We start from the raw sequence: 22,196 nt of genomic DNA, 5'->3' as shown, positions 1-22,196 counted from the left end.
CTGACAGATCTACGTTGGATCTTAAAGCTTCAAGGAATTTAATTCGTGTGCTTTTGAAAAAAAGTCGGATTGTCTAGTAAACTATTTGGGGGAGACAAATTATCGACGATATCCACACCGGTAGCAGTGAAGATACAAAAAGCCACACAGATACACAAACAAGCCATAGATATGAAAGAAAAAGGACCCGAGGAAAGGATTTCGACGGGGACGAATGGTATTCAGACATAGACCCCAAACAAGAGTGGAAAAATGTAGAAAAAGACAGAGGCCCAAGGCAATGATCGTAGAGAAAGTCAATAAATCTGTGCGGCACTCACACAAGATACATGAACGATTGACAAGAAGAGGCAAGATCATACTCAAGACAGCTACGCCTTGAGAAGTAAAGAAATTCGTAATGAACGTCTGGCTGGGAGACGCAATAGGAGAAACCGCCGAAGAAAAATAAAAATCCACAGGAAAGCCGGAACAAAGTGCAATATGTACAGATCGATCGATGGAAAGGAGACGCCCACGCTTGTCGAAAGTAGGCAATGGGAAACACGCAGAGAAAGGATGGCTCAAAGAAATTTGTCAAGATGTCGCTATGCCGAGGTTGCGCCGTAAATCAAAGTGAAAATGCATCAAAACCAAAGCGCAAATGCGCTCACGACTGGGGTCGCTCATTTGCTGCTGCTTCAGTGGAAGGCCGATCTTTGTCTTTGACCTTCCAGAAGTGCATAAGTCGGCTGAGGCGCCGGCCCTTCTTCTTCGACTTTTCAGAGGCATCGCCAGGGGGTTTCTCCTCCTGGTTCAGCTTGCTCCGCTCGGAATGGGGGCCACCAACCAGTTTGGAAAGACTAGCTAGGCTAGTGCGCTTGGAGGCGTTAGCCTGACTGGTACGGCGAGTCCCAGCACCAGAAAACGAAGCTGCTCGGTCGGTGGAAAGACGAGCACGCGGGAAGAAGGAAGCTGCCGAGAAACGGTTCAGTGTGTTGGTCATGGTGGATGCACTGCTAGTCAAAGATGGTACATCTTCGACTGATGCATAAGGGTAGTCCGAGGGAAGGTGATGATAAGAGTGTGAGTAATGCCGGTCAGTCATCGAGGATGCCGCAATTGATCGGGGGGCATCTGGAGATGGGAAAGACGACTCAGATGGCGAAACTCCTGAGTGGAGAGAGAAAGGCGGAATGCTAGGCATCAACTCAATAGGAGACGTAGAAGGTCGCTTGTCAACAGCCAAGAAGCGAGGCGAAACGTCAGGGCTGGGTGGCCCCATACTTCTAGATGTAGGCTCTTCTGCTTTCAAGATTTCCACCGGGCTTCGAGGCTTGCTGGCAAATGGATTGCTAGCAACCTGAGCTTCACAGAGCGCAGGTGCCTGCTCTGGTTCTTGTTCGTTTGCAAATTGATCATTAGGCCGAATACCAAGACCAGCATTTTCAGGCGATTCTGGTTTGTCGAGCTGGTTGTGAGTAGCGGGCGCACGCGTGGTGTCCTCGGTATCGGAGGTATCATTGCTATGAACCGACTTCTTATCAAGTTCGGGTGTCGGGATAGTTGCTTTCTTGACAGGTAAAGTGAGAGCTGGGGGGCGTTCATTCCTGGGAGATTGCGATGCAGCCAGGAAAGCGTCCTCTTCCTCCTCGTCAAACACATCCGGAGTCTCAACTGTATTATTAGGACCAAGACGGAAGGGACCTAGAGCGCTGCGGTCGAATGGAGGCATCACTGGGGCGCTTTCCGCGCGACGGTGGTAACGCATCTCTGGGCCAACAAATTCGCCACGCCTGCCACCACTGTACATACGCTGAGTTGCCACTGAAAACTTGTTGTTGTTCGCACCCTGGCCACCTGGGCGCATGTCGGGAGTATTGAACGGTCCCAGTGCAGCGTCAAGGTCAATGATTGGGCTACTCAGGATGTTATCATGCGGACCGGTCTCCTGCTCATAGAAGCTCCTAGGTTTCCAGGAGGTCTCGAGGGTAGATACAGGAGGTACCGAAGGACGACTGTTTTGAACGGGTTCGAGAGCAGAAGGAGGCATGGTTGGGTTGGTGGGAGTCCGGATGACAACAACGTCGTCATTGTCAAAATCGACATCAAGCGCGGATCCGGCCTCTGAATTGGTCCGAGTGAGAGCAGGAGGGCGAGGTGCGAGTACTCGAGGCGCGGGCGGTTTATCCTCTGCTTCGGTTCTTTCTTCTTGTTTGTCGTGCTTCGCATGGCGCTTACTCTTGCTCTTAGTGCGAGTTAGAATCGAGCCGGCCCAAGTGCGAACCCGCTTCTGCTTCTTCTTTTTCGACTTGATGGTTGTTTTATCGGACATCGTGTGTTCCGTCGCCTCGTCTTCGGATGTTTCGAACCCATCATCAGAAATGGAAGGCCGGGAATGGTCTGTCGAGTGGGCATCATCGGGTGAAAGGGTAGAATCGAGATGCGGCGTTGACTTGCTTTTTCGAGCGCGTGAATGACCGGCTGCCGAATGCGAGCGTTTAATTGAAGACACTTCTGCTGGATCGTCCATTTGCATGAAATCAATAGCTAAAGATGCGTCGGCAGTTTTCGGCCTCGGCTTTGGCTTGTTATTCGGTCGCGGTGTCACACGGTCTGTGTAAACAGGCCTTTCAAGCTGCTGGAATTTGATCGTGGCCGCACTATCTGAGGTTTGATGTGAGATTGCAGATACCGGGCGTCCAGTGTCAGGGGCTTGGATGTTGGCGGCGACTTCGGCTTGGAGATCAGCTGGAATCGGAGGTACGGGAGGAATCGAAGGAGAAGGCGGGAATTGAGGAGATGCTGGGGGTGTAGGGCGACCGAGACTCATGCATTGAGAAACTGGTCGTGCAGGAGACTCGCTCTTGTGCTGAGGATCAGCAGGCGTACAAGGCGCACTTCCAGCCCCAGCATTGGGACCGAGCGCCTTGGTGATTGCATTCAAATCGACATTAGAGATTGCAGCGGAACGGCGATGAGCATGGCCTCGGCGTCCTGGAGCTCTCCCTACACCTGGCCCTGGAGGCGGCAGAGCCGGTTGCGCTCCCACGGAAGATTCTTCCCGTTTATCACCTCCGACGGTTTCTGGAGTCACTAGATGATCGCCACCCACAAACTCACTTGGACGTCGACGATGTCCACCGGCTCGATTCGAAATAGACGGTGCGGAAAGGTGCGACGACTGCTCAGAGCCAGGATTAAAAGAGAATGCCGGCAGTGCGGGCCGGTCCCGACGCTCAGGGGTCTCTGATTGAGTCTCGGGGGCGTCGGGGTCCCGTGCTGGAAATACGAATGGGGGATTAGGCAACGGAGAGCCCATGCTGTGACGATTGCCGGGGGCGTTGGGTTGAGGATCGAAATGCGGGAAGCCCTGGGACGGCGGCAGTGAAATCGAAGCCATGACAAGAAAATAACAGGTAAGAAAATGGAGTGGAAGTGACCACAAAATCCCGGTCGACAATCCAGAGACCTCCAGACCGTTTGACTTCCCTTCAGCGACTGGAAAGCCTAGAACCTGGAGGCCTTCAAATTCTCGCGGGGGTCATTGAATCTTCCGCACCGGGTGGAAGCAAGACCAAAGATATTAAAGGAATGGACGGCCACAAGGCCAAAAGGGAAGAAGATGATGATTGTTGAAAGAGAGAAGAAACAACAAATCCAGGAGGGGAAAGGGTGGTCGGGATACGATACGGGTATTTACGGGGTGGGGGCCTCAGGCAGCAATACGGGAGTATACAGGGAACCGATAGCTTGAACACTTGAACACCCTGTATACCCTGAATACCCTGAGTCAACGAGCCTAGAAACGGGGATAATGGGATAACAACTTCATTCAGGAGAGGGCACTGTCCCCAAGTGTCTCTTCCCCCTCCTTTTTTCTCCTGAAGAGCAAGGATACCATCCAGGGACCTACACATGGAGAGAACATTCCGCCTCAGGTGACATCTGTCAGAATGGCAAACTTTGTAGTGAACCTTATAGTACTAGCCCACCGTCGTGAATTTCAACCATATCCTATACCGTAAATACCACCTACATAAGAAAAATGGTCGAACGGAGAGGACGTCATGACTTCCAAAGTTGCCACTTTAGTATAGTTCGTTACGGAACATCTCCACTGGGAGGGCCTGTCGGGTGATAAAAACAGGCATATCAGTCAATTCCTGGGGTCTTCCAGGCACCAATCAACCCAGCAACTGGAGAGCAGTAAAGTGGACATGTTCTCTGCCAATCAATCGGGCGAAATGACCATCCAAATCTCGCTTGCCTCGGTGGGTCCGAGGGATAGCGTGCCAAGGGGGCGAATTCAGAGACAGAGTAAGGATGATTACCTTGGAAATGGTACTGCACTAGTTGAATTTCGTAAATTAGATATTTCGATCGTACGCTGGAGCACTAGTCAGTTGCCAAGTCAATGCTCCGGTTCACAATAAGTTATCTCCCTAGATGGTGAACTATTAAGGGTCGGAGTCAGATCGGATATAAATAGTGGCCGACGTATCTTAGCGCCATTTGGCAGGGGTGAGATCCAAGCAAACGGGCTGTGAAACATTATCCCTGGCGTCCGAAGGGAGGGGGCCTTTCTTTGTCTAATCCAATAACAATGGCGGCTTTGAGGCTTGGGAGAAGCCGTGGGGCAGATCGTCCGAAGAGTTATTGGGACGGCAACGGGAGATCCTGACTTTGTAGATGAGAAAAGATGACCTGTCGCCTGGTTTATTCTCTGCTCACCGGTCTTTCTAGCAAAAGACTACATAAAGTTCCTAGTCTTGGGGCGTACATGAGGAGACCGGAGGATGCTGCAGGAGACAGTACGGAGGACTTGACACCGGATTGCGCTAATGTCGGATTGAATGATTTGCATTGGGGATTAATTTACGCAGTGGATCTGATTCGCGGACTTGCAATCGCCACTAAATCCGTACTGTACAGTGTATGTTCATTTCCTCTTTGTGTTCCTGACGGCGTAACAGTCCCTGTACAGTATTTCCTCTGCTCGGATATACCCTAGCTTACCAAAAGGTGTCAGCTTTCATAAGATAGCAAAACTCTACCTCGATGACCCCCTACTTGTGAGCCAAGGTGCTGAACCACTGAAAACCCTAGAATCTGGGGACGCGAACTACCCGAGATTTCATCGACTCTGGTTGCGAATTGACCAGGGTTTGTCCCGTCATATGAAAAAGATCAAACGGCCCCAAACTCATATTTGATCCACGCTTATTGGCCAATCTCTTGTATGGATGATGTGTAAATTATGTGCTACAAAGTAACATGCCTTTTCATCTCATAGAGCCAGATCGGATTCATGCGATACCCTCCACGGCAAGAGATTGCATGGTGGGCTCACCAAATCTGTTCAATTTACCCCGGTAGCACGTAAACTAGATTGAGTGTGTGTATAACTCATCCTCATGGTAATACAGCTCAAGTCTGCAAAGTCCATAGGCGTCAATTGTACTTCGTCCAATGGAATTCTGATATGCCGATTCTCCCAGCTCTAGCAGGCTCGGCCTTTTCGGACTAAGAATTGCAAAAATTCTCCGAATAGCCCGAGCAATTTGCCCTTCTCTACCAACTACAGCGTGAATAATTAGATATAAATGAGACTAGTCTTGAAGAAAGCTGCTGTAAAATATAGATCTTTTGTCTTGCTAAATACATTCTCGAAATGTCTCATCCGCAGGCATCGATTGGCCGAGTTGCTTTGAATGGCTCCGAAGAACCAGATCAACTCGAACCTGAAAAACCACCAAAATTCCCAGAGGGGGGCACTCGGGCTTGGATGGTGGTGTTAGGGGCATTCTGTGTCTCTTTTACTACTTTTGGATACATGAACGCTTTTGGGTGAGCTCTTGACTCTGATATTCTAGATATACGAAACACTAACTGATAAACGTAGAGTCTACCAAGATTACTACACCAACCACTTTCTCTCCGCTGAAACTTCATCCAATATTTCGTGGATCGGGTCTGTTCAAGTCTGCTTTCTCTTCTCGGGGAGTATAATCGGTGGGCCATTGTTTGACCGATACGGGGCTTCGGTAAGGACTTGAGATGTCTTCCTGTTCACCATTGTGATTCACTGCTGATGGTTTCCATGCTAGGTCATTCATGCGCCCGCACTTGCTATGGTTCTGTCAGTAATGATGACATCCTTGTGTAAGAAGTACTATCAATTTATGCTAGCCCAAGGAGTCTTGGGTGGGATTACTTCTGGCATGTTGTTTGCTCCTGTCATGACATGTGTGAGCCACTATTTTCATCAGAGACGTGCTGCAGCTCTCGGGGTGACAGTTTCTGGGTCTTCCATTGGAGGAGTCATCTTTCCCATTGCCTTGAGCAAGATGCTGAGAAATGAATCCCTGGGATTTGGATGGTCCGTCCGAATAGTGGGCTTCATTATCTTTTTCATGGTATTGATAGCCATGATCACTGTGAGAGAGCGACTTCCTCCTCGTCGCGGCAAAGTCATTTTGCCGGCAGCCTTTACTCGCGTTTCTTACACTCTCACAACACTTGGAATCTTCTTCATGATGTGGGGACTTTTCACCCCCTTCTTTTATCTTCCGCAATACGCGCAGTCTCATGGCATGGAGTCGCAGCTGTCGTCTTACCTTTTGTCCATACTCAATGCTGCCTCGGTCTTTGGCAGGATTTTACCCGGTATGGTCGCAGATAAGATTGGTCGGTTCAACATCTTGATCATCAACAGTGTCTGCACAGGGATTTTACTTCTGTGCTGGATCGCGATAACCTCCAATGCCTCAATTATCGTTTTTGCGGTGCTCTATGGTTTCTTTTCGGGTGGGATTGTGTCGCTGATGTCTCCCTGCATTGCCCAAATAACCCCAAGCCCGGACCAGATTGGCACCCATCTCGGTATGTCAATGGCCATTATTGGTCTTGCTGGCCTTACCGGAACCCCAATATGCGGCGCTTTGATGGAGAAATATGGTACCTACACACAAGCTGCAGTTTTCAGCGGTGTAGTGATGTTGTTTGGAGCCGTTCTTGTCTCCATGGCGAGGTTGCGTCTACAAGCAAAGCTCCTGGAAATTGTTTGATCTGATTTCGACCGCTCTGAGGTGACTTTCAATTCAAGCTATATTCTTCGTTGTATGTGTTTGATTTGCTGCCACTGACGCTAGATTCGTGAAGTGAGAACCGGTGAGACAAGATAGTCGAGTGTAAGAAAATCATGTATGGAAGAAGGCGTAATCAATACTGTCGTTCATGAAATCCAGATCTCCTGGAAACTAATCCATCTTTGTTAGCGAATCCAACAACATTGAAAGAATAAAACAAAAACTTTAATAACACATACCATTGTATCAAGCAGTTCAGTTGCGCCATCGGGGAATGCAGGCTCTGATAGGTTAATCCCGCATACACCTTCATTATAACTACAGCCAATCAATATAAACTTCGATATCGCTTTTTGATGGAATACTTACACTGGATGCAAGAGAGGAAGATCTGGCAAAATGGCAGCCTGGCGTGTTAGCAGCATTTTGCTCACTTGGATCACTCTATCTGCTGCCTCTTGGTCGGATGTTGCGCTGGACTCTGGCCACAGCTTGCACTTGACCAAACCAACTATCATACTGAGTATGTAATATTCGTTCAATCCGTAGAATGTCAAGTTGACTCTCTTCTCCACGATCTGTAGTGCCTGCTCAACGGCAGCCACGAGAACTGTTGAAACTTGAGGAAATATAGCCATGGTAGCGGATTGATTTGAAGCTTTGGGTTCGTTAGTCGTGGGAATTTCTTTTGTGTGCACAAAGTTAAAAATCAATAAGCGGGATGGTGCCTTTGCTTACCGTGAGGTCCAAAGTGTATATAAATTTCATGGCAGATATTTAGTGCCGCAAGGAGCAACCCCGTCCTGCAAGCTTGTTCTGGTACCTTTTCATCGTGTAGAAGCTTTTGGTGATGGTCAAGAACTTTTAATGATGCCTCCAATCTTGCACGCCGGCAGATTGTAGATTTAGATGAGGGCGGAGCCTGGATTGCAAACTGGCTATGCAACAAGACTGTGTACTGATGCAAATAGATGTTTAATAATCTCTTCACGTACATCTTTGTTTGCTGCCGTCTCGGATTGTCTCGGGGATTGCTCCAATCTGGTAAATGCTGGAGTGCTTCTTCCAGCTCCTCTCCAAGGTGCAAAACTCGGTCGAAATCATCTTGCTCCCGACATCCATTGACGAACGCACAAATTCTAAACCTGACAGCCAAAGAGCGATACATAACGGCCTGGAAAGTCGTGTCTGTCAATGTAGTGAGCGGTAGGCCTTGCAATGGAGCTTGGCTCGACTCCTGAAACAATTCGTCATCGATATTCAGCGGCGATATTATGTTGAAATCTTCTATCCCAATACTTGGAGGCATTCCCCGTTCTACGGAGGCCTGGATATCGAGTTCAACGATCGTCATCCATAGGCGCCGACGGATCTCCCGAAAGTACGGTGAAATTCTCGCTGTCGGGGAAGATTCACGGTGATATCCTGCTGCCATAGCCCACCGCACCAGCGCCCCAGTGTTTGTCCAGAAAGAATCCTCTTGTATATAATTTGCACGTTTTGCAATGAGCAAGAGACAGTGAGTCGCTAACGCATCGCATGACTGAGGAGGCTGATTGGTCGAGGAATTGAGCCATGATTCTGCAGCCCCAAGCCAATCTAGTGCATGGTCATGGATAGTTGATTGACTTGAATAGTCGATACATATTTCAGGGTGAAAGCTTGTTGCCGCTGCTGCCACTAAAAGAAGTCGTACCAAACAGGCAGCGGGCGTGCAAAGCGGATTGGCCCAGTGACGATTGTAATCGGCATTGAAAGCCGATATATTGAGCACTCGGTGTGTTATCTCAAACTTGTCGATGTAAGTTTGGACCAATGTATCCATAATTGGCTTCACGGGAATCATTTTTTTCAAGATCTCTTCAGAAACAGCATCATGTGCCAGCGAACGAAGCTGATATTTGTTGTTGGTCAGAGGATAAATCTCGTCACGAAGAGTATTGATCGACGGATTTTTAGTCTTCATTCGAACGATATAGGATCGAAGCTCTGTAAACTGTTACTACTTAAGGGATGCTCCGCATATGTTTTAATGGGATAGTGTGGCGTACCTGTTGGTAAAAGTTTAAAGGATAGCTATACCCATAAAACCTGGTGGCGGTCTCTTGTCCTTTCAAGTGTGTCACTTTCCCCTTCCAGCCAGGGGAAGACGAGGGCCTTCCCTGAGTCTCTGGAGTCTCTGTCAACGAGATCGGTGTATGCAAGGACGTTGGTGCGACACCAGCGCTTCCCGAATGACCATCGCTTAACATTCCGTCCACCGACGAGGATGTCGCTTGGGTGCCACGATAGATACATCTGTCGGTATTCCCTGTCTTCAAGCAGCGGCTGCAGGAGGGAAGCTCTCTTCCGCATTTGAGCTTACGCTGATAGCACTGGACACAGGCCAGTGGGGGACGTCGTTTCTTGACGCTGGGCTTGACCACACGCTGTGAGCTGATTGGCCCATTCATCGTTTTGCTTGAGATTGGTTCTGACATGGGGAGTTAGTATAAGAAATCACCGACCAGAAGCTTTTATGCCGAGTGGCAATTTCGGACTCGGCGATTTCGGGCTCGGCATTTTCGATTGAAGGCTTGGCGACTCTCGAGGAGGCTTTTCCTCAGGACAAGAAAATGTAGTCGAATTATTGTTCATCACCTCATGTCAGGCGTATGTCAACCACAATGCCTAGTAATTAGGCTTGCGCCACAAGCTATGCGAAATCCAACCGCAGTGGTCTAGAGACAGAAGTATGAAAAAGCCCGGTCGGTCAGGTATAGAGTGAAACAATTTAGAAAAGTAATATGCTGTACAGAACAAAACGCTGAACGAAAACCAAAATGCAATATATGGAATATCCCCAACACCCAGAATCTATGCATCACTGTCAGACTCGACCTCATCGTTCTCGAGATGCTTCTTGCGTTCCTCGTTCATTTCTCTGTATGTGCTGAAACTCAGCATGAAGAATGCCACCATGATCAAAATGCCACCAATAATTGATGCCATAGAAAGAGGGTCGCCTGTTCGGAACCAGTCTACCAGAGCGACGAGGAAGATCGTGAGAAGGGCAGCGACAGATGAGAGGACAGGTGATGTAAGAGAAATGAGTACAAGGAAAGAACCAGAGAATGCTATTTTGACGTTAATTGCTGAATCATGTGGATAGGCGAAATCAGTACTTACTCGCATTAGCACACACAGAGACAATCAACATCCGACCTGCTTCGCCCGTCGGCCATTCAAAGGTCTCCCATCCCAACCAGTGTAGGAAAGGCAATGGGATCCACAGCACAAGCAGAGTAAAAGCGCCGATGAGACTGCCAAAGGTATTGGCAAAGATTGTACCACGACCCGGGCTGGTACCTTCCGGAGGACAGGCAAAGCGCTTGTAGAGAACCTCGTACAGCCCATAAAGGATGCTTCCAACACCAATAACGATGTTTCCGAGCAATCTGTTCTGGGCTCCATCATCTCCACCTTTGGAGGCCTTCTTCTCAGGCCGATCACCGTACGCAACGACCATGACACCGATAGTAGCGACTGCCACGGAGAACACCTTGTCGAATCGCAGCTTCTCATTCAGAAGAGGAATCGAGAATGCATACGCGAAGAATGCCGAACAGTTGTAAATAGCTGTGAGGTCACTGGCGGTAGTCATGTTGACCGCGACGTACCACGAACCTCCAGCGATTGTAAGAGCAGTGGTCACAAAAGCAGTAGTCTTAACCATGTATGGGATAGGAGATCGATTTGAAGAGCGGGTAGTGAGGTGCACATCTTGGGATTCTACCATTTGCGCAGTTGTACGAAGGAGGAAGACATGTCGTCGCCAGAAGGCCTCCCAGGACATCTTCCGTTTCTGGAGGCGGAGGATACCGAGTTGGACCAGCCAAAGTAGGGACCAAGAACCGTGGGTCATATAGCTGCACAGGGGCGGTAAGCTTTTATCCAGAGTACTCAGTTTGCGCATGGGGCTTGGGGTGGCCGGCTTATCTCCGTGTTGACACTTACAGCATGCAATAGGGTTTCTTCCAGCCCAGCTCATTTTGAATGTACGAAGCAGTCTCCGTTTGAACCACGAAGCTAGCCAAGCTGAGCAGGAGGAATCCCGATGCAATCATGTACTTTTTGCGGGTTGCTTGGGCGGCGTCGTGCTCCGGGCTCTTACTCCGGATGGTTGGGCGCCTGGTATGGTGCAGCATGGGCCGGCCTTCTGCATCCCCATTCCCAAAGCTTGAACGGGATGTACGCCCCTGGCGGTCATCTTTGAGTAGGGGTTGTTGCGAGCGGCCATCCGTGGGTCGGTGCAATGGGGGGCGATTGACAGCCATCTCGTCCTCTGAGTCTTGGGAGTCGTGAGGCGAGTCGTGGACTGTGTCCGGGGTTAAGATCGCCCGTGGCTCTGAGAGCTCAAAGGTATCTGAAGCCACAACGTCGTTGGTGAGGGGGCTCGTTGAGGGTCTTGATTATTGCATGGAATCCGCCGTGGTCAGGGGGGGATTCTTGTCTGGTCTACAGTCCTTGCGAAAGATAACAGATAAGGGATGGAGGTCAAGAGACGAGCAGATGAGATGGATGAATGACGGTATTCGACAAATTATAACGCATGAGACCAGTTTCCACGTGCGTTGACTCCGGCTCTGATTCTATTGTACCACCCTGTTCGCAGAGTATGGTTACATGCGATCCAGGAACAGATCAAGGTTCGGGGGTTTGGAGTTTTATTGAATATTGCTCTGAGAGACGGTTGATAGCGAGCACGAGCCAGTGGGAAACGAATGTCGAGAACAATTGGGTATGAGTTGAAGAGTGAGAAGAGACAATCCACCGTCGACGGCGTTGAATGGCCACCTCCAGCTGTCGTCACAGGGGTCCCGCTTTGGAGACACACGTGACCCACACGGGGAGCACGCTAAGCCGCATTGAGATTGGGGCCCTTTGATTATGTCATATATTGGCGCCAAGACCTTTCTTTAGATCAGAAGACTCAAGTTTCTTCCAGCTGACCCGTTTGGTCAACATCTGACAAGCTGTCTAAATTTGATGTGCTGGGTATGTCCCGTGCGTTACGTCTGGATTATCCTGCAACTAAATTTTTGTATGAAACAACCGGCTTAGGAAAGGCATGCGACTCTTGAAGTAGCAATATGTACATTGTGAACAACCAAGCCACTATGTATGAGCTTCGATCAACGGCTCTCGATAATGTTTGACATGGTATTCAGCTTACTTAGGCCCATACAGAGCCTTCTGAGTATCATAGGTATACTTCAAATCCAGATGCCAATACGCAGGTGACTCAGCCTTGGCAACAAGCCAAGCACGATCCAAAGCCTGAACAACCTCTTCTGGCAAAGGACCTTTCTGAAGATCAGCAAGGTTAGTCTCAAGCTGACCAAAGCTGCTAACACCGACGAGGACACCGTCACGGCCGCCATTGTCCATTCTCAGGGCAGAGTGGTGGCGCACCCAGCGAAGAGCGGTCTCCAACAGAGTGAGACCGTGCTTCTCCACAACGGGCTCGATTAGGCTCAAAGCTTCAAAGGTGGCATCGCGGAAGTAGCGTCGGCGGTAGTTGGATCCAGTTGCGGTTCCCTCGCCGAATCTGCCGTCAGCGGGGATATCGCGAGTCTTGTATTTTCCAGAAAAGAGGCCGCCAGCTAGAGGGTTGTAAGTGACAATATCCAGACCGTACCGGTGGCAGGCAGGGACAAGTTCTGCCTCGATATTGCGTGCTAGGGGAATTACGTTAGTTGAGACCGATCAATGCAAGGAAGGAAATCAGAAAGGTTGAAGACAAAACAAAGGGGAGTCTCACTAATGGCATTGTACATGGCCTGGTAAATGGTAGGACGAACCCATCCGTTGGCAGCACAGAGCGTACAGATCTCAGCAACCTCAAAGGAAGTAAAGTTACTCAGACCGAGCTGAACGAACTTGCCCTCCTTGTGCAACTGATTAACAGCCTCGAGGGTTTCAGCAAACGGAGTCGCACGATCCGCAGCATGTAGGTAGAAGATATCAACGGTGTCAGTCTGCAACTCCTTCAGCGAAAGCTCCAAGTTCTCTCGGAGGACGTCCGGCTTGTGCGCGCCGGCCTTCTGCGGGTACCATTTGGTAGCCAAAGTCAAGCCACGCGACTTCCAGTTCGCCTTGGCCGTGAAAGCCTCTTGCTCTCCGCCGACATAGATGCGAGCGGTGTCGATTTCATTGAAGCCCTGCTGTTGGAAGTAATCGAGGCACTTGTTGTACTCGTCGAGCGAGGTGATCCGGGCACCCTTGTCCTCGGAAGGACCAAAGGTCATCAGCCCGAGAATGACTCTCGGCTGGGGGTTCTGGGCAATGAGAGGCATCTTGGGGTTGAGTTGTTGAGAGTTGGAGGTCAAGCGGGGATGGCGGGGTTGCGGAAGTCGCCGATAAATGATAACGTTAACGGCCAACGCCTCGATGCATTTCTTGGATTCTCTCAATACTCTCAGTTCTCTCTCACAATTCCACCTCTTGTATTCCAAAATGAGCTCTCAAACTTCACCTGAGCAGCGATACGATGCCAACGAAATATCTACGCTCGATCCGAAAAAAGGAGAGCGCAAGTATAGCATCTTGATCATCAACCCCAACACCTCGACGCACATGACGGAAGCATTAAAGCCAATCCTGGCGAGCATGAACTACACCGATGTGCGTTTTGAATACTTCACTGCTCCAAATGCCCCCATCGAGGTCAACGGAGTCCAGATTGAACCAATCGCCAGTATCAACAACGCTGAAGAATCCTGTCGCTCAGCATTGAACTGCTGGCCTGTACGGGACCTAGTTCCATATCACGACGCCTTTTTGGTAGCATGCTACTCCGCGCACCCATTTGTTGGCCAGTTGAGGCAAGATATTCAGTCAATAGAGGAGAACGACCCTTCAACGCGAAACAAATATGTTACTGGCATTTTTGAAGCATCTATCACCGCTGCTCTTTCCTTGGTCAGTGGATTTGCCTTGGAAGAGCCAATCAATCCCGCAGAGAAACTGCGCAAATACCAAGAGAAGGGTAGTTTCGGCATCGTCACGACGGGCGCCGCGTGGAAGGATGAACTCATCCACGGTGTCCAGGGTGCACTGGGATACAGGGGTCAAGATGAGAGCTCAATGCACTTTGCCGGTGTTGAGACTACTGGCTTGACAGCCGTCGAACTACACACTACTGCCCCTGAAGAAGTACGACGGAGGATCATCGAGGCCACTCGCAATCTACTGCGGAGCTCTGAGACTCGTGTCAAGGTTGTTTGTCTAGGCTGCGCGGGTATGGCGGGCATGGAAGAAGCGGTGCGAGAAGGATGTGAGCGGGAATATGGAATTCCGGAGGGTGGTCGAGTTCGCATTGTAGATGGAGTGGTTGCAGGCGCAGGAAACCTCATTACGGCTTTGAAAGCTAGGTTTTGAGTACTCAAAATACCGAGAGGCCCTGAGACCTTGAAATCCCATTCATTGAACTCACGATAGAAGTAACCAAAAATTGTCGTCTGCTTCGATGTGTCGTCATGAATAAGTAACCATGACCCCTTCAAAGCAAACCAAACAAGGCGCCATCAAGATTTCCGGAGACCCTCTGATCATTTCATTCGAACATGTATTCAGGAGAAGTCCATCTCAGCCCGAAGATAGAGACATCGGTTTTCCGGAATCCACTTTAGAGGAGTTAGCGAAAAAAGTGTGGGAGGAGCAGGAGCATTAGGGTGATGAGTGATGTGATGTTGATGAAATGGTCCCGCAGGCCATTCGCTCCATGGCCAAGTTCATGCACCAGACTGGCCTCCTTGCTCAGTTCCAACACGCTTAGTTTGACGCCGATGACGACCAAGAAGACCGAGAGGTCAGGGAGCAGTCCTGAAGATGCTGGGTACTCACCAATGCTTGCGACTACGGTTGAGGGTGGAGAGACTACGTCCCTCGATTTGCTATTCGACTACATGGTGCCGAAATGGTCAAAAATCCTTTGGTCATGAACAATCTCAGCAATTGAGGCTGAAGTGAGGATTGAGAACGGGGCCTGTTGATGTGACGCAGGAATTGAGGGAGAGGCGGGGATAACATGGTGGAAAGGCAGATGGTGTATCTACCGACGTTCTTTGTACCTGAATGCCTACGGCCCCAGGTTTTTCTTATATTTTGGGGCGTATCTTGGGCTGTGGGATTAGTATTCATGTCGAGCTGGTACCTAGTCTCTCTTTTGAGGACCAGTTCTTTTTCTGTATTTACATTTTCAGGCGTACGGTCAAGTTCTTGCTTCAACTAGATAGAAGCACCTGCATAGCTATTACGATACTAGTTGAGCTGCAACAGGTCAATTGAAGTTTGATTGATTGATTGAATGATTGATTGAATGATTGGTTGATTGGTTGATTGATGTTGATGTCAACTGGTGATGTTGATGAAATGTTCTGCCTGAGGCGACACCGTCGGCCAAAAAGTTCCCCGCGCCAACGCGATACGCGTTGAGAGCTGCAACACTCGACGGCTTTGGTGCACGAAAGATGCCAAGGTAAGTGGACACCCCCCCAAACTCCTTCAATATTTCAAAAATGCCTCTCCCGCTGGAATAAAACTAATTCTGGCGGAATGGCAGAGAAATCATCACCATCCAAGCCGGCCAGTGCGGCAACAACGGTATGTGGCACACCTCAGCTCCTCGACGGAATCTCCCAACCCTGCGCTGTCGATTGAAATCTATAACCCCCTATGACTCATGCTCTGGAGAGCTAACGCGCGGTCTGTTTAGTCGGAAGCCAATTCTGGCAGCAGCTGTGCCAGGAGCATGGAATCAGCGCAGATGGAAACCTAGCGGATTACGCGACAGAAGGCGGTGATCGCAAGGATGTGTTCTTTTATCAGGTGTGTTGATAGAGGCATGGATTATATTATTTGGTTGGTGTCATCGCTAACGACGTTGATAGAGTGACGACACCCGCTACATTCCCCGAGCCATTCTCCTCGATCTAGAACCCAGGGTATGCGAGCAAAATCCCGTGATACCATGGTTCAGGCCACTGAAACAACATTATAGGTACTCAATGGTATCCAGACCGGTCCATACAAAAACATCTACAACCCTGAGAACTTCTTCATCGGGCAGCAAGGTATCGGAGCTGGAAACAACTGGGGAGCAGGATATGCAGCCGGCGAGGGTATCTCCGAGGAGATTTTCGACATGATCGACCGAGAAGCAGACGGAAGTGACTCGTTGGAAGGCTTCATGCTTCTTCACTCGATCGCTGGAGGTACAGGCTCAGGGCTGGGCAGTTTCATTCTAGAACGCATGAACGATCGCTTCCCCAAGAAGCTCATCCAGACCTACTCCGTCTTCCCTGATACGCAAAACCCCGATGTGGTTGTCAGCCCTTACAACAGCTTGCTCGCCATGCGACGATTAACTCAAGACGCGGACTCCGTGGTTGTCCTGGACAATGGCGCTCTATCACGAATTGTGGCTGACCGACTTCATGTGCAAGAGCCCTCATTCCATCAAACCAACCAGCTGGTGTCGACGGTCATGTCTGCATCTACCACCACCCTACGATACCCCGGATACATGCACAATGACCTCGCTGGAATCATTGCCTCGCTGATCCCCACCCCCGCAGCCATTTCCTTCTCACATCCTACACTCCCTTCACTGGCGCCAACATTGACCAAGCCCGGACAATCCGCAAAACGACCGTCTTGGATGTGATGCGTCGTCTCTTACAGCCCAAGAACCGGATGGTCTCCATCAACCCCAGCAAGTCCAGTTGCTACATCAGTATCCTGAATATCATCCAAGGTGAAGCCGACCCGACCGACGTGCACAAGTCCCTCCTGCGGATTCGCGAACGTCGTCTTGCTTCTTTCATCCCATGGGGTCCCGCCAGTATCCAAGTGGCCCTGACCAAGAAATCTCCCTACATCTCGGATGCCGGCCACCGCGTCAGCGGTCTCATGCTAGCCAATCACACGTCTGTGGCCACCCTCTTCAAGCGCATCGTCCACCAATATGACCGATTCCGTAACCGCAATGCCTTCCTGGAACAATACAAAAAAGAAGCGCCCTTTGCCGATGGACTGGGTGAGTTTGACGAAGCGCGGGCGGTGGTCATGGATCTCATTGGCGAGTATGAGGCGGCCGAAAAGGAGAATTACTTGGACCCGGATGCTGGCAAGGCAAACGAACCGGGAGCATAATTTGATCCGAATCGTTTCATGTATGGCTTTTTTTTCCCTATTTGCCTTTTCTCCTATCTCCTTTCTCCTTTCTCCTTTTTTGTTTTCTTTTTCTTTTTTTCTGTTTCTGTTTTTTTTTGGGGGGCAAGGGGTTCGGGCGCATGGGCGTTTTCCAATTCTCTCAATATCAAACCAATGCACGCCTCCACATTACTAGTCATGATTTGAAATGGAACACGTAGCCCCGGGGGGGGAAGAGGAGAAAAAGTGGACGTGGTGTGATTACGATGTGAACCACTTTAGCACAGGTGCAGTTCAGGCCAGAGAACGAAATTGGGTAGCGGGATCGGCCTCACTTTAGGCCTGGATATTAGTTAAACGGAGCCACTCCCGGACATGCTGGGCGTTGGTCCCGTGCGCATTGCAGAGCTGCAGAGACCGAACGGCTCGTATTGGTCACTTGTGGTCGATACTTCACCTGTTGAATTTAATTTCGCTTGATTGAGCAAAGTCATAGCTCCACTGGCTTATGATATAATGATATGATATCCGGTTCCTGTATATGCGATGTACGTCGGAGGTGGAGATGGTGATGTAGGACTGCAGAGTTTATATAGTCCCAGGTGGGTGTGCTGGTGAAAGCGCCGTAGACGCAAGAATATCGGATGAACCTGTTGCCACTGGGACACTGGGTGGCGGCACTGTGTCGTATCACGTGTATAGTTCTCTGTTCCGTTAGGCTGTCCTGTGTCGGGTTTGTTGAGAAATGGTCAGTGGTCGAGGTCAGTTTAGTGGTCAAGGTCAGGTCAGAGGTCAGTTCAGTAGTCAGTGACCAGTTCAGTGGTCCAATGTCAGTATAGACCTCAGATACCACCGTATACTCGCCCTCACCGTCTAACTTTTCACCCATTGCTCACTTATCGAACCTTCGGGATTCTCCACTTTACTCATTCCGTCACCCCCCCAGTCGCCTCACTGACTCAGCCTTCTGTGGCTTTCTCCCGTCTGTTCCGATCCCTATATATACCCCCTTCTGCAGGTACTTCCTTTTCTTCCCCCTTTACCACTTGCTCTCTGCTCTTCACTCTCCTCTCCCCAACCGCATCTCTCCGCACTTGGCTCGGCGCTTATCCACCTCCCTCCAAGACAACTCAACAGTGCCCCTTTGAGAGTTACTACGAAACCATTCGGCGTCTCGCCTCCTCCTTATCTCTCCCTCAGTCGGTTTCCCTCCAACCGGCCTCTTGAACTCTCACTCGGTCCCTACAACCCACGACAATGCCTCCCCGCAAGCCCCGTTGCAACTTCAAGGAATGCAAGGAAGCCGCTCAGCGCATCGTCGGTGACTGTAGTTTCTGCGCCGGCCATTTCTGCTCGAAGCACCGCATGTTGGAGGCACACTCCTGCACCGGACTGGAGGATTGCAAGAAGGAGAGTCATGCTCGCAACGCCGATAAGCTGAACAGCGAACGGACAGTCGTGGTGAAGGGCGTCTAAGGACCTCATAATACGAGCGGAGTAGATGGCAGACGTCTGCGGTCTGGAACAACCAGTGCGGTTGTTCGTTGTGCTGGGCCGGCGGAATCGGCCAGGCAGCGCAGACGGGGCTCCCCGTCTCCACCCTGCCCTTCTCCAACTTCCGTCTCCACAGAGGTCGCCTCGTCTACATCTGTCTGTTCTTTTGCGTTTCTCTTCTCTCTCGCGGTGATCTTGGATTTAGCGCGGTGTTTCATTCTACTCTTTTGATTTGGGGATGATCTATTTTGGTTGGGTTTGATCTATATCTAGATCTATTTTTTTTTATCGTTTGGGGGTCATTTGCATGGCGTTGTTCACGGGTGTCATTTGTTTTCTTTCGATCTACTGCCATCTTGCATTTGGGGCTTCACTTGTTTTCGGGGACTGCTTCTCAGGGAGCGCCTGTAGGTCTTCAGCCTTCAATAATCTATATCTTCCATCTTCAGTTCGGAATTCGTAGTCGACCATCTGCATTCCCAGGGTGCATCCACATGATACACGAGTAGATAAGCCGATCATGTGGTGTCGATGGCCCAGATCACGGGGTCTACATCTCCACCTGAAAGAAACCAAGAAACCCAAAAATGTGAACACCATTCGTAAACGAACATCTGGGTAAAATTACAGAAATGCAAGTGACTGGATCCAAGCCCTAAGCTCCCTGCATTGAAACCCAAGACCCAAATCCCCCCGTCTAACCCGGTCCAATCTTCGGCCTGGAAGATGTTAGCAGCTATTCATCCAGTCGGGACACATCCGGGACACGAGAAACAAAGAATAGAAAAGAAAAGAAAGACATACATATCATGATGTTCACTCAAGCGACTGAGATACTTATTCAGTTCCTCAACCTTTTCTTTGTGAGTCTTGACACCTTCCCGTTGAAGTCGTTCATGTAACTATCCAAGTCAGTAAGATACCCAACCAAGCCGACAGCTTTCTTTCATAGAAAGAAAGCCTGAAAACCAGAAAACCAGAAAAACAAAAAAGATAAACATACCCGTTTGCGCCGAATCTCCTCATACTTCCTCTCTGTCTCCGTCTTCCCACTGCCAAACTCCCTCTCCCGCTCTGCGACCTGATCACCTCCATCGTCATGGTCATTATCATGGGCATGATCACGCTTCCCCACTCTAGACTCAATCGGCGTTGAATCCCGACGAGAATCCCCTTCAACTGCCGATCTCTGTATCTGCGTCTCTGCAGGAGTTCCAGGACCAGAAGCAGAAGCCGAGTCCTCCTTCTTCTTCGAGCTCTTCTTCTTTTTCTTCTCCACCCGCCCTCCGCTAACCTTGCTCCCCTTCAACTTGAGCTTGCCACCGCCGACGGAGTACTCGTCGCCCGCCATGAGTGGGTCGGATTGCGTTTCGGTCGGAGGGTAGAGGGATGACGTGTGCTCTGTTCTCTCTTTTTTTTTTTTTTTTTTTGCGTTTGGCGGTGTGGCTTTGGGTGATGCGCGGAGATGGAGATGGGGACCGCCGGAGTTGCGCGTGCGGATGTGAGCGGTGGACGATCGCTTTTGGGTTCAGGGTTTGGGGTTAGGTTTGAGGTTGAGTTTTGCGCTTAGTGGTAGGTGGCAGTTTCGGGGTTTGTTCGTTGTAGATGTAATTTGAGATGTGAGTTGCGTGTTGGAGCGGAGTTGGGGTTGAGGTTAGAGTGGGCCAATCGGAGGCGGTGGGGACTTTTCTTTAAACAGCTTACGAAGTATGGAGAGTAACCTAGGGGAAAATAACTCGAAAATCAAGTGTTTATGATTCTTTTCATATAGTATCGTTATTTTATCGTACTTGAGCCTTAATCAAAAGGAATTGGGCGCAAGTTGGATCCACCCATACGCTTGCGCATCTCAGCCCCCGCAGCCACGGTACTGGGTACCTTGATACCACAGCAGTCACCGAACCAGTCGGCACTGTCATGTCCATGTCCATGATCGTGGGCATGGTCGTGGCCTTCATGCTCATGGTCGTATCCTGAGGGGTCACTCATGCCTTCAGCAGGAGCCAAGAGACTTCCAAATAAGAAGTGCTGCATGATGGGTAGCTTTCCAAGGACTTCCTTGACAAACATCTTCTTCATGCCACTCTCGACCTTGAACCAGTTTTTGGCTCCAGAGATATCGTCCAGCATGGGACTGTGCCAGCGTAGACCCTTGACGGTCTTCACACTGTCCACCCAGCGGACCTGGTCCAGATAAAGATAATTATCTCCTTCCTCATCTAGAGTGGCTGTATTATGGATTCCCAAGGGCGTGATATATCCATGGCCGACTAATTGACTGGCGCCAAACAAGAACGGGAGGAAGTGGTAATCGTCCAGACCCCACACACCGTGGGAACCAGCAGGTTCCAGGTAGTAAGTCGATTGGATTTCACGCATGAGATGCATGTATTCGATATAGACCTTGACCACCACGGCAGGGAAGTCCGAGGCGGGGAGAAGACCGAGCTGGTACAGACATAGTAGCCACATCATGAAATTCAATTCATGTCCTGAGCCGTAGTCTATGCGGTCTTTTGAGCCCAGAGAGTTGATGAGATATGTAGACGCCTCCTCGGTGGCTGCGTTGTCTTTCAGCCCCAAAATATTGGTATGCCATGATGCGCTCTGGGCGGCAACATCGTCGAACAATGTACGGAAGGCGGGATTGCCAAATCGAGATCCACCCTGATCAATTGCAGGGTTCCTGGTCAAGAGGGCTCGGATCTGAGTGACGACTGCGAAGATCTTGGAGATGGATTCGGACTGGGGCTTTTTTTGGAGGTCCGGAACGGAGTGCCCACGGACGGAGTCAGTCAGGCCGAAGACAAATGCAAGGACTAGTTTGTATGTAGATGAGGAGAGGAAGAGTTCATGATCCTTGGGGGACAGAATGCGACGGATTGGTTGGCGGTACTGATGGGCGGAGAGGTCTGGCGGCGAGGGGAGAGGAGGGGTTAATGGAGTGGGGTCTCGAGCGTTGGTCTGTGGCCGGCGGTCGGTTGACCGCAAGTCTGAAAGTTTCTTGGAAAGATCAAGCTTCCCGGGGGAGATCTGTGATGCCATGACTATATGTCGTTCATGTTGAAAGCGAAGAGGGGAGAAAGCTGATCAACAGACGGGCATAAAATAGCTCTGACCGCCTACCCAAAGAGGAAATGACGCCATTAGGGTTCGGAGAAGTCGTAACTCTTGTTGATCTGGAGATGTGAACTTGAATATCTCCTCTTCATAGACTCATTCCCCTTCAACCCTTCAACTTCTACACCCATCTCATCGTGATATCCATGAAAGCCAAGTGGGTTGTAGTGGACCCTTCCCCGGAGTCACGTGCGAAGATCATTTCACGCTTTGCCTAAAGTCACCCCAGCAAAGTGCAGGCTGAGCAGCGCATATTGACACTGACCCCAGACCCTTCAAATAAGAGGGCGAAATATCTCACTTACCGCTCACTGT

General features: G+C 50.1%; 9 protein-coding genes across 9 annotated transcripts; 4 read left to right on the top strand and 5 right to left on the bottom strand.

Annotated features, from left to right (window-relative positions):
• Positions 1 to 649: 649 nt before the first annotated feature.
• N7511_003410 (putative cell wall proline rich protein) lies at positions 650 to 3,382 on the bottom strand (the record flags this gene model as incomplete). The annotated part of the gene is made up of 1 exon (XM_057125835.1): positions 650 to 3,382. The coding sequence occupies one exon, from the start codon at positions 3,380 to 3,382 to the stop codon at positions 650 to 652; it is 2,733 nt and encodes a 910-aa protein (XP_056987994.1).
• Positions 3,383 to 5,653: 2,271 nt separating this feature from the next.
• Positions 5,654 to 7,049, top strand: N7511_003409 (MCT family MFS transporter; the record flags this gene model as incomplete). Its single annotated transcript, XM_057125834.1, has 3 exons — positions 5,654 to 5,829; positions 5,885 to 6,026; positions 6,090 to 7,049. 3 exons carry the CDS (start codon positions 5,654 to 5,656, stop codon positions 7,047 to 7,049), a joined length of 1,278 nt encoding a protein of 425 aa, XP_056987993.1.
• Positions 7,050 to 7,181: 132 nt separating this feature from the next.
• Positions 7,182 to 9,425, bottom strand: N7511_003408 (fungal specific transcription factor domain-containing protein; the record flags this gene model as incomplete). The annotated part of the gene is made up of 6 exons (XM_057125833.1): positions 7,182 to 7,241; positions 7,310 to 7,388; positions 7,440 to 7,728; positions 7,809 to 8,008; positions 8,066 to 9,066; positions 9,153 to 9,425. The coding sequence occupies 6 exons, from the start codon at positions 9,423 to 9,425 to the stop codon at positions 7,182 to 7,184; spliced, it is 1,902 nt and encodes a 633-aa protein (XP_056987992.1).
• Positions 9,426 to 9,926: 501 nt separating this feature from the next.
• On the bottom strand, positions 9,927 to 13,408 carry N7511_003407 (uncharacterized protein; the record flags this gene model as incomplete). Its single annotated transcript, XM_057125832.1, has 5 exons — positions 9,927 to 10,186; positions 10,239 to 10,978; positions 11,067 to 11,516; positions 12,286 to 12,790; positions 12,874 to 13,408. The coding sequence occupies 5 exons, from the start codon at positions 13,406 to 13,408 to the stop codon at positions 9,927 to 9,929; spliced, it is 2,490 nt and encodes an 829-aa protein (XP_056987991.1).
• A 160-nt stretch (positions 13,409 to 13,568) lies between these two features.
• On the top strand, positions 13,569 to 14,492 carry N7511_003406 (aspartate/glutamate racemase family protein; the record flags this gene model as incomplete). The annotated part of the gene is made up of 1 exon (XM_057125831.1): positions 13,569 to 14,492. One exon carries the CDS (start codon positions 13,569 to 13,571, stop codon positions 14,490 to 14,492), a length of 924 nt encoding a protein of 307 aa, XP_056987990.1.
• A 1,091-nt stretch (positions 14,493 to 15,583) lies between these two features.
• Positions 15,584 to 17,267, top strand: N7511_003405 (gamma-tubulin mipA; the record flags this gene model as incomplete). The annotated part of the gene is made up of 5 exons (XM_057125830.1): positions 15,584 to 15,591; positions 15,676 to 15,716; positions 15,829 to 15,941; positions 16,114 to 16,601; positions 16,691 to 17,267. 5 exons carry the CDS (start codon positions 15,584 to 15,586, stop codon positions 17,265 to 17,267), a joined length of 1,227 nt encoding a protein of 408 aa, XP_056987989.1.
• Positions 17,268 to 18,524: 1,257 nt separating this feature from the next.
• Positions 18,525 to 18,743, top strand: N7511_003404 (uncharacterized protein; the record flags this gene model as incomplete). Its single annotated transcript, XM_057125829.1, has 1 exon — positions 18,525 to 18,743. One exon carries the CDS (start codon positions 18,525 to 18,527, stop codon positions 18,741 to 18,743), a length of 219 nt encoding a protein of 72 aa, XP_056987988.1.
• A 715-nt stretch (positions 18,744 to 19,458) lies between these two features.
• On the bottom strand, positions 19,459 to 20,112 carry N7511_003403 (uncharacterized protein; the record flags this gene model as incomplete). The annotated part of the gene is made up of 3 exons (XM_057125828.1): positions 19,459 to 19,480; positions 19,566 to 19,663; positions 19,765 to 20,112. 3 exons carry the CDS (start codon positions 20,110 to 20,112, stop codon positions 19,459 to 19,461), a joined length of 468 nt encoding a protein of 155 aa, XP_056987987.1.
• Positions 20,113 to 20,558: 446 nt separating this feature from the next.
• N7511_003402 (serine/threonine-protein phosphatase 2A activator) lies at positions 20,559 to 21,806 on the bottom strand (the record flags this gene model as incomplete). Its single annotated transcript, XM_057125827.1, has 1 exon — positions 20,559 to 21,806. One exon carries the CDS (start codon positions 21,804 to 21,806, stop codon positions 20,559 to 20,561), a length of 1,248 nt encoding a protein of 415 aa, XP_056987986.1.
• Between the last annotated feature and the right edge of the window lie 390 nt (positions 21,807 to 22,196).

This window comes from Penicillium nucicola, assembly GCF_028828085.1.
Source record: "Penicillium nucicola strain IBT 29836 chromosome Unknown utg000002l, whole genome shotgun sequence".
Lineage (NCBI taxonomy): Eukaryota > Fungi > Ascomycota > Eurotiomycetes > Eurotiales > Aspergillaceae > Penicillium > Penicillium nucicola.
The sequence above is the reverse complement of the archived record's forward strand: the minus strand, read 5'-3'. Positions and strand labels throughout refer to the sequence as shown.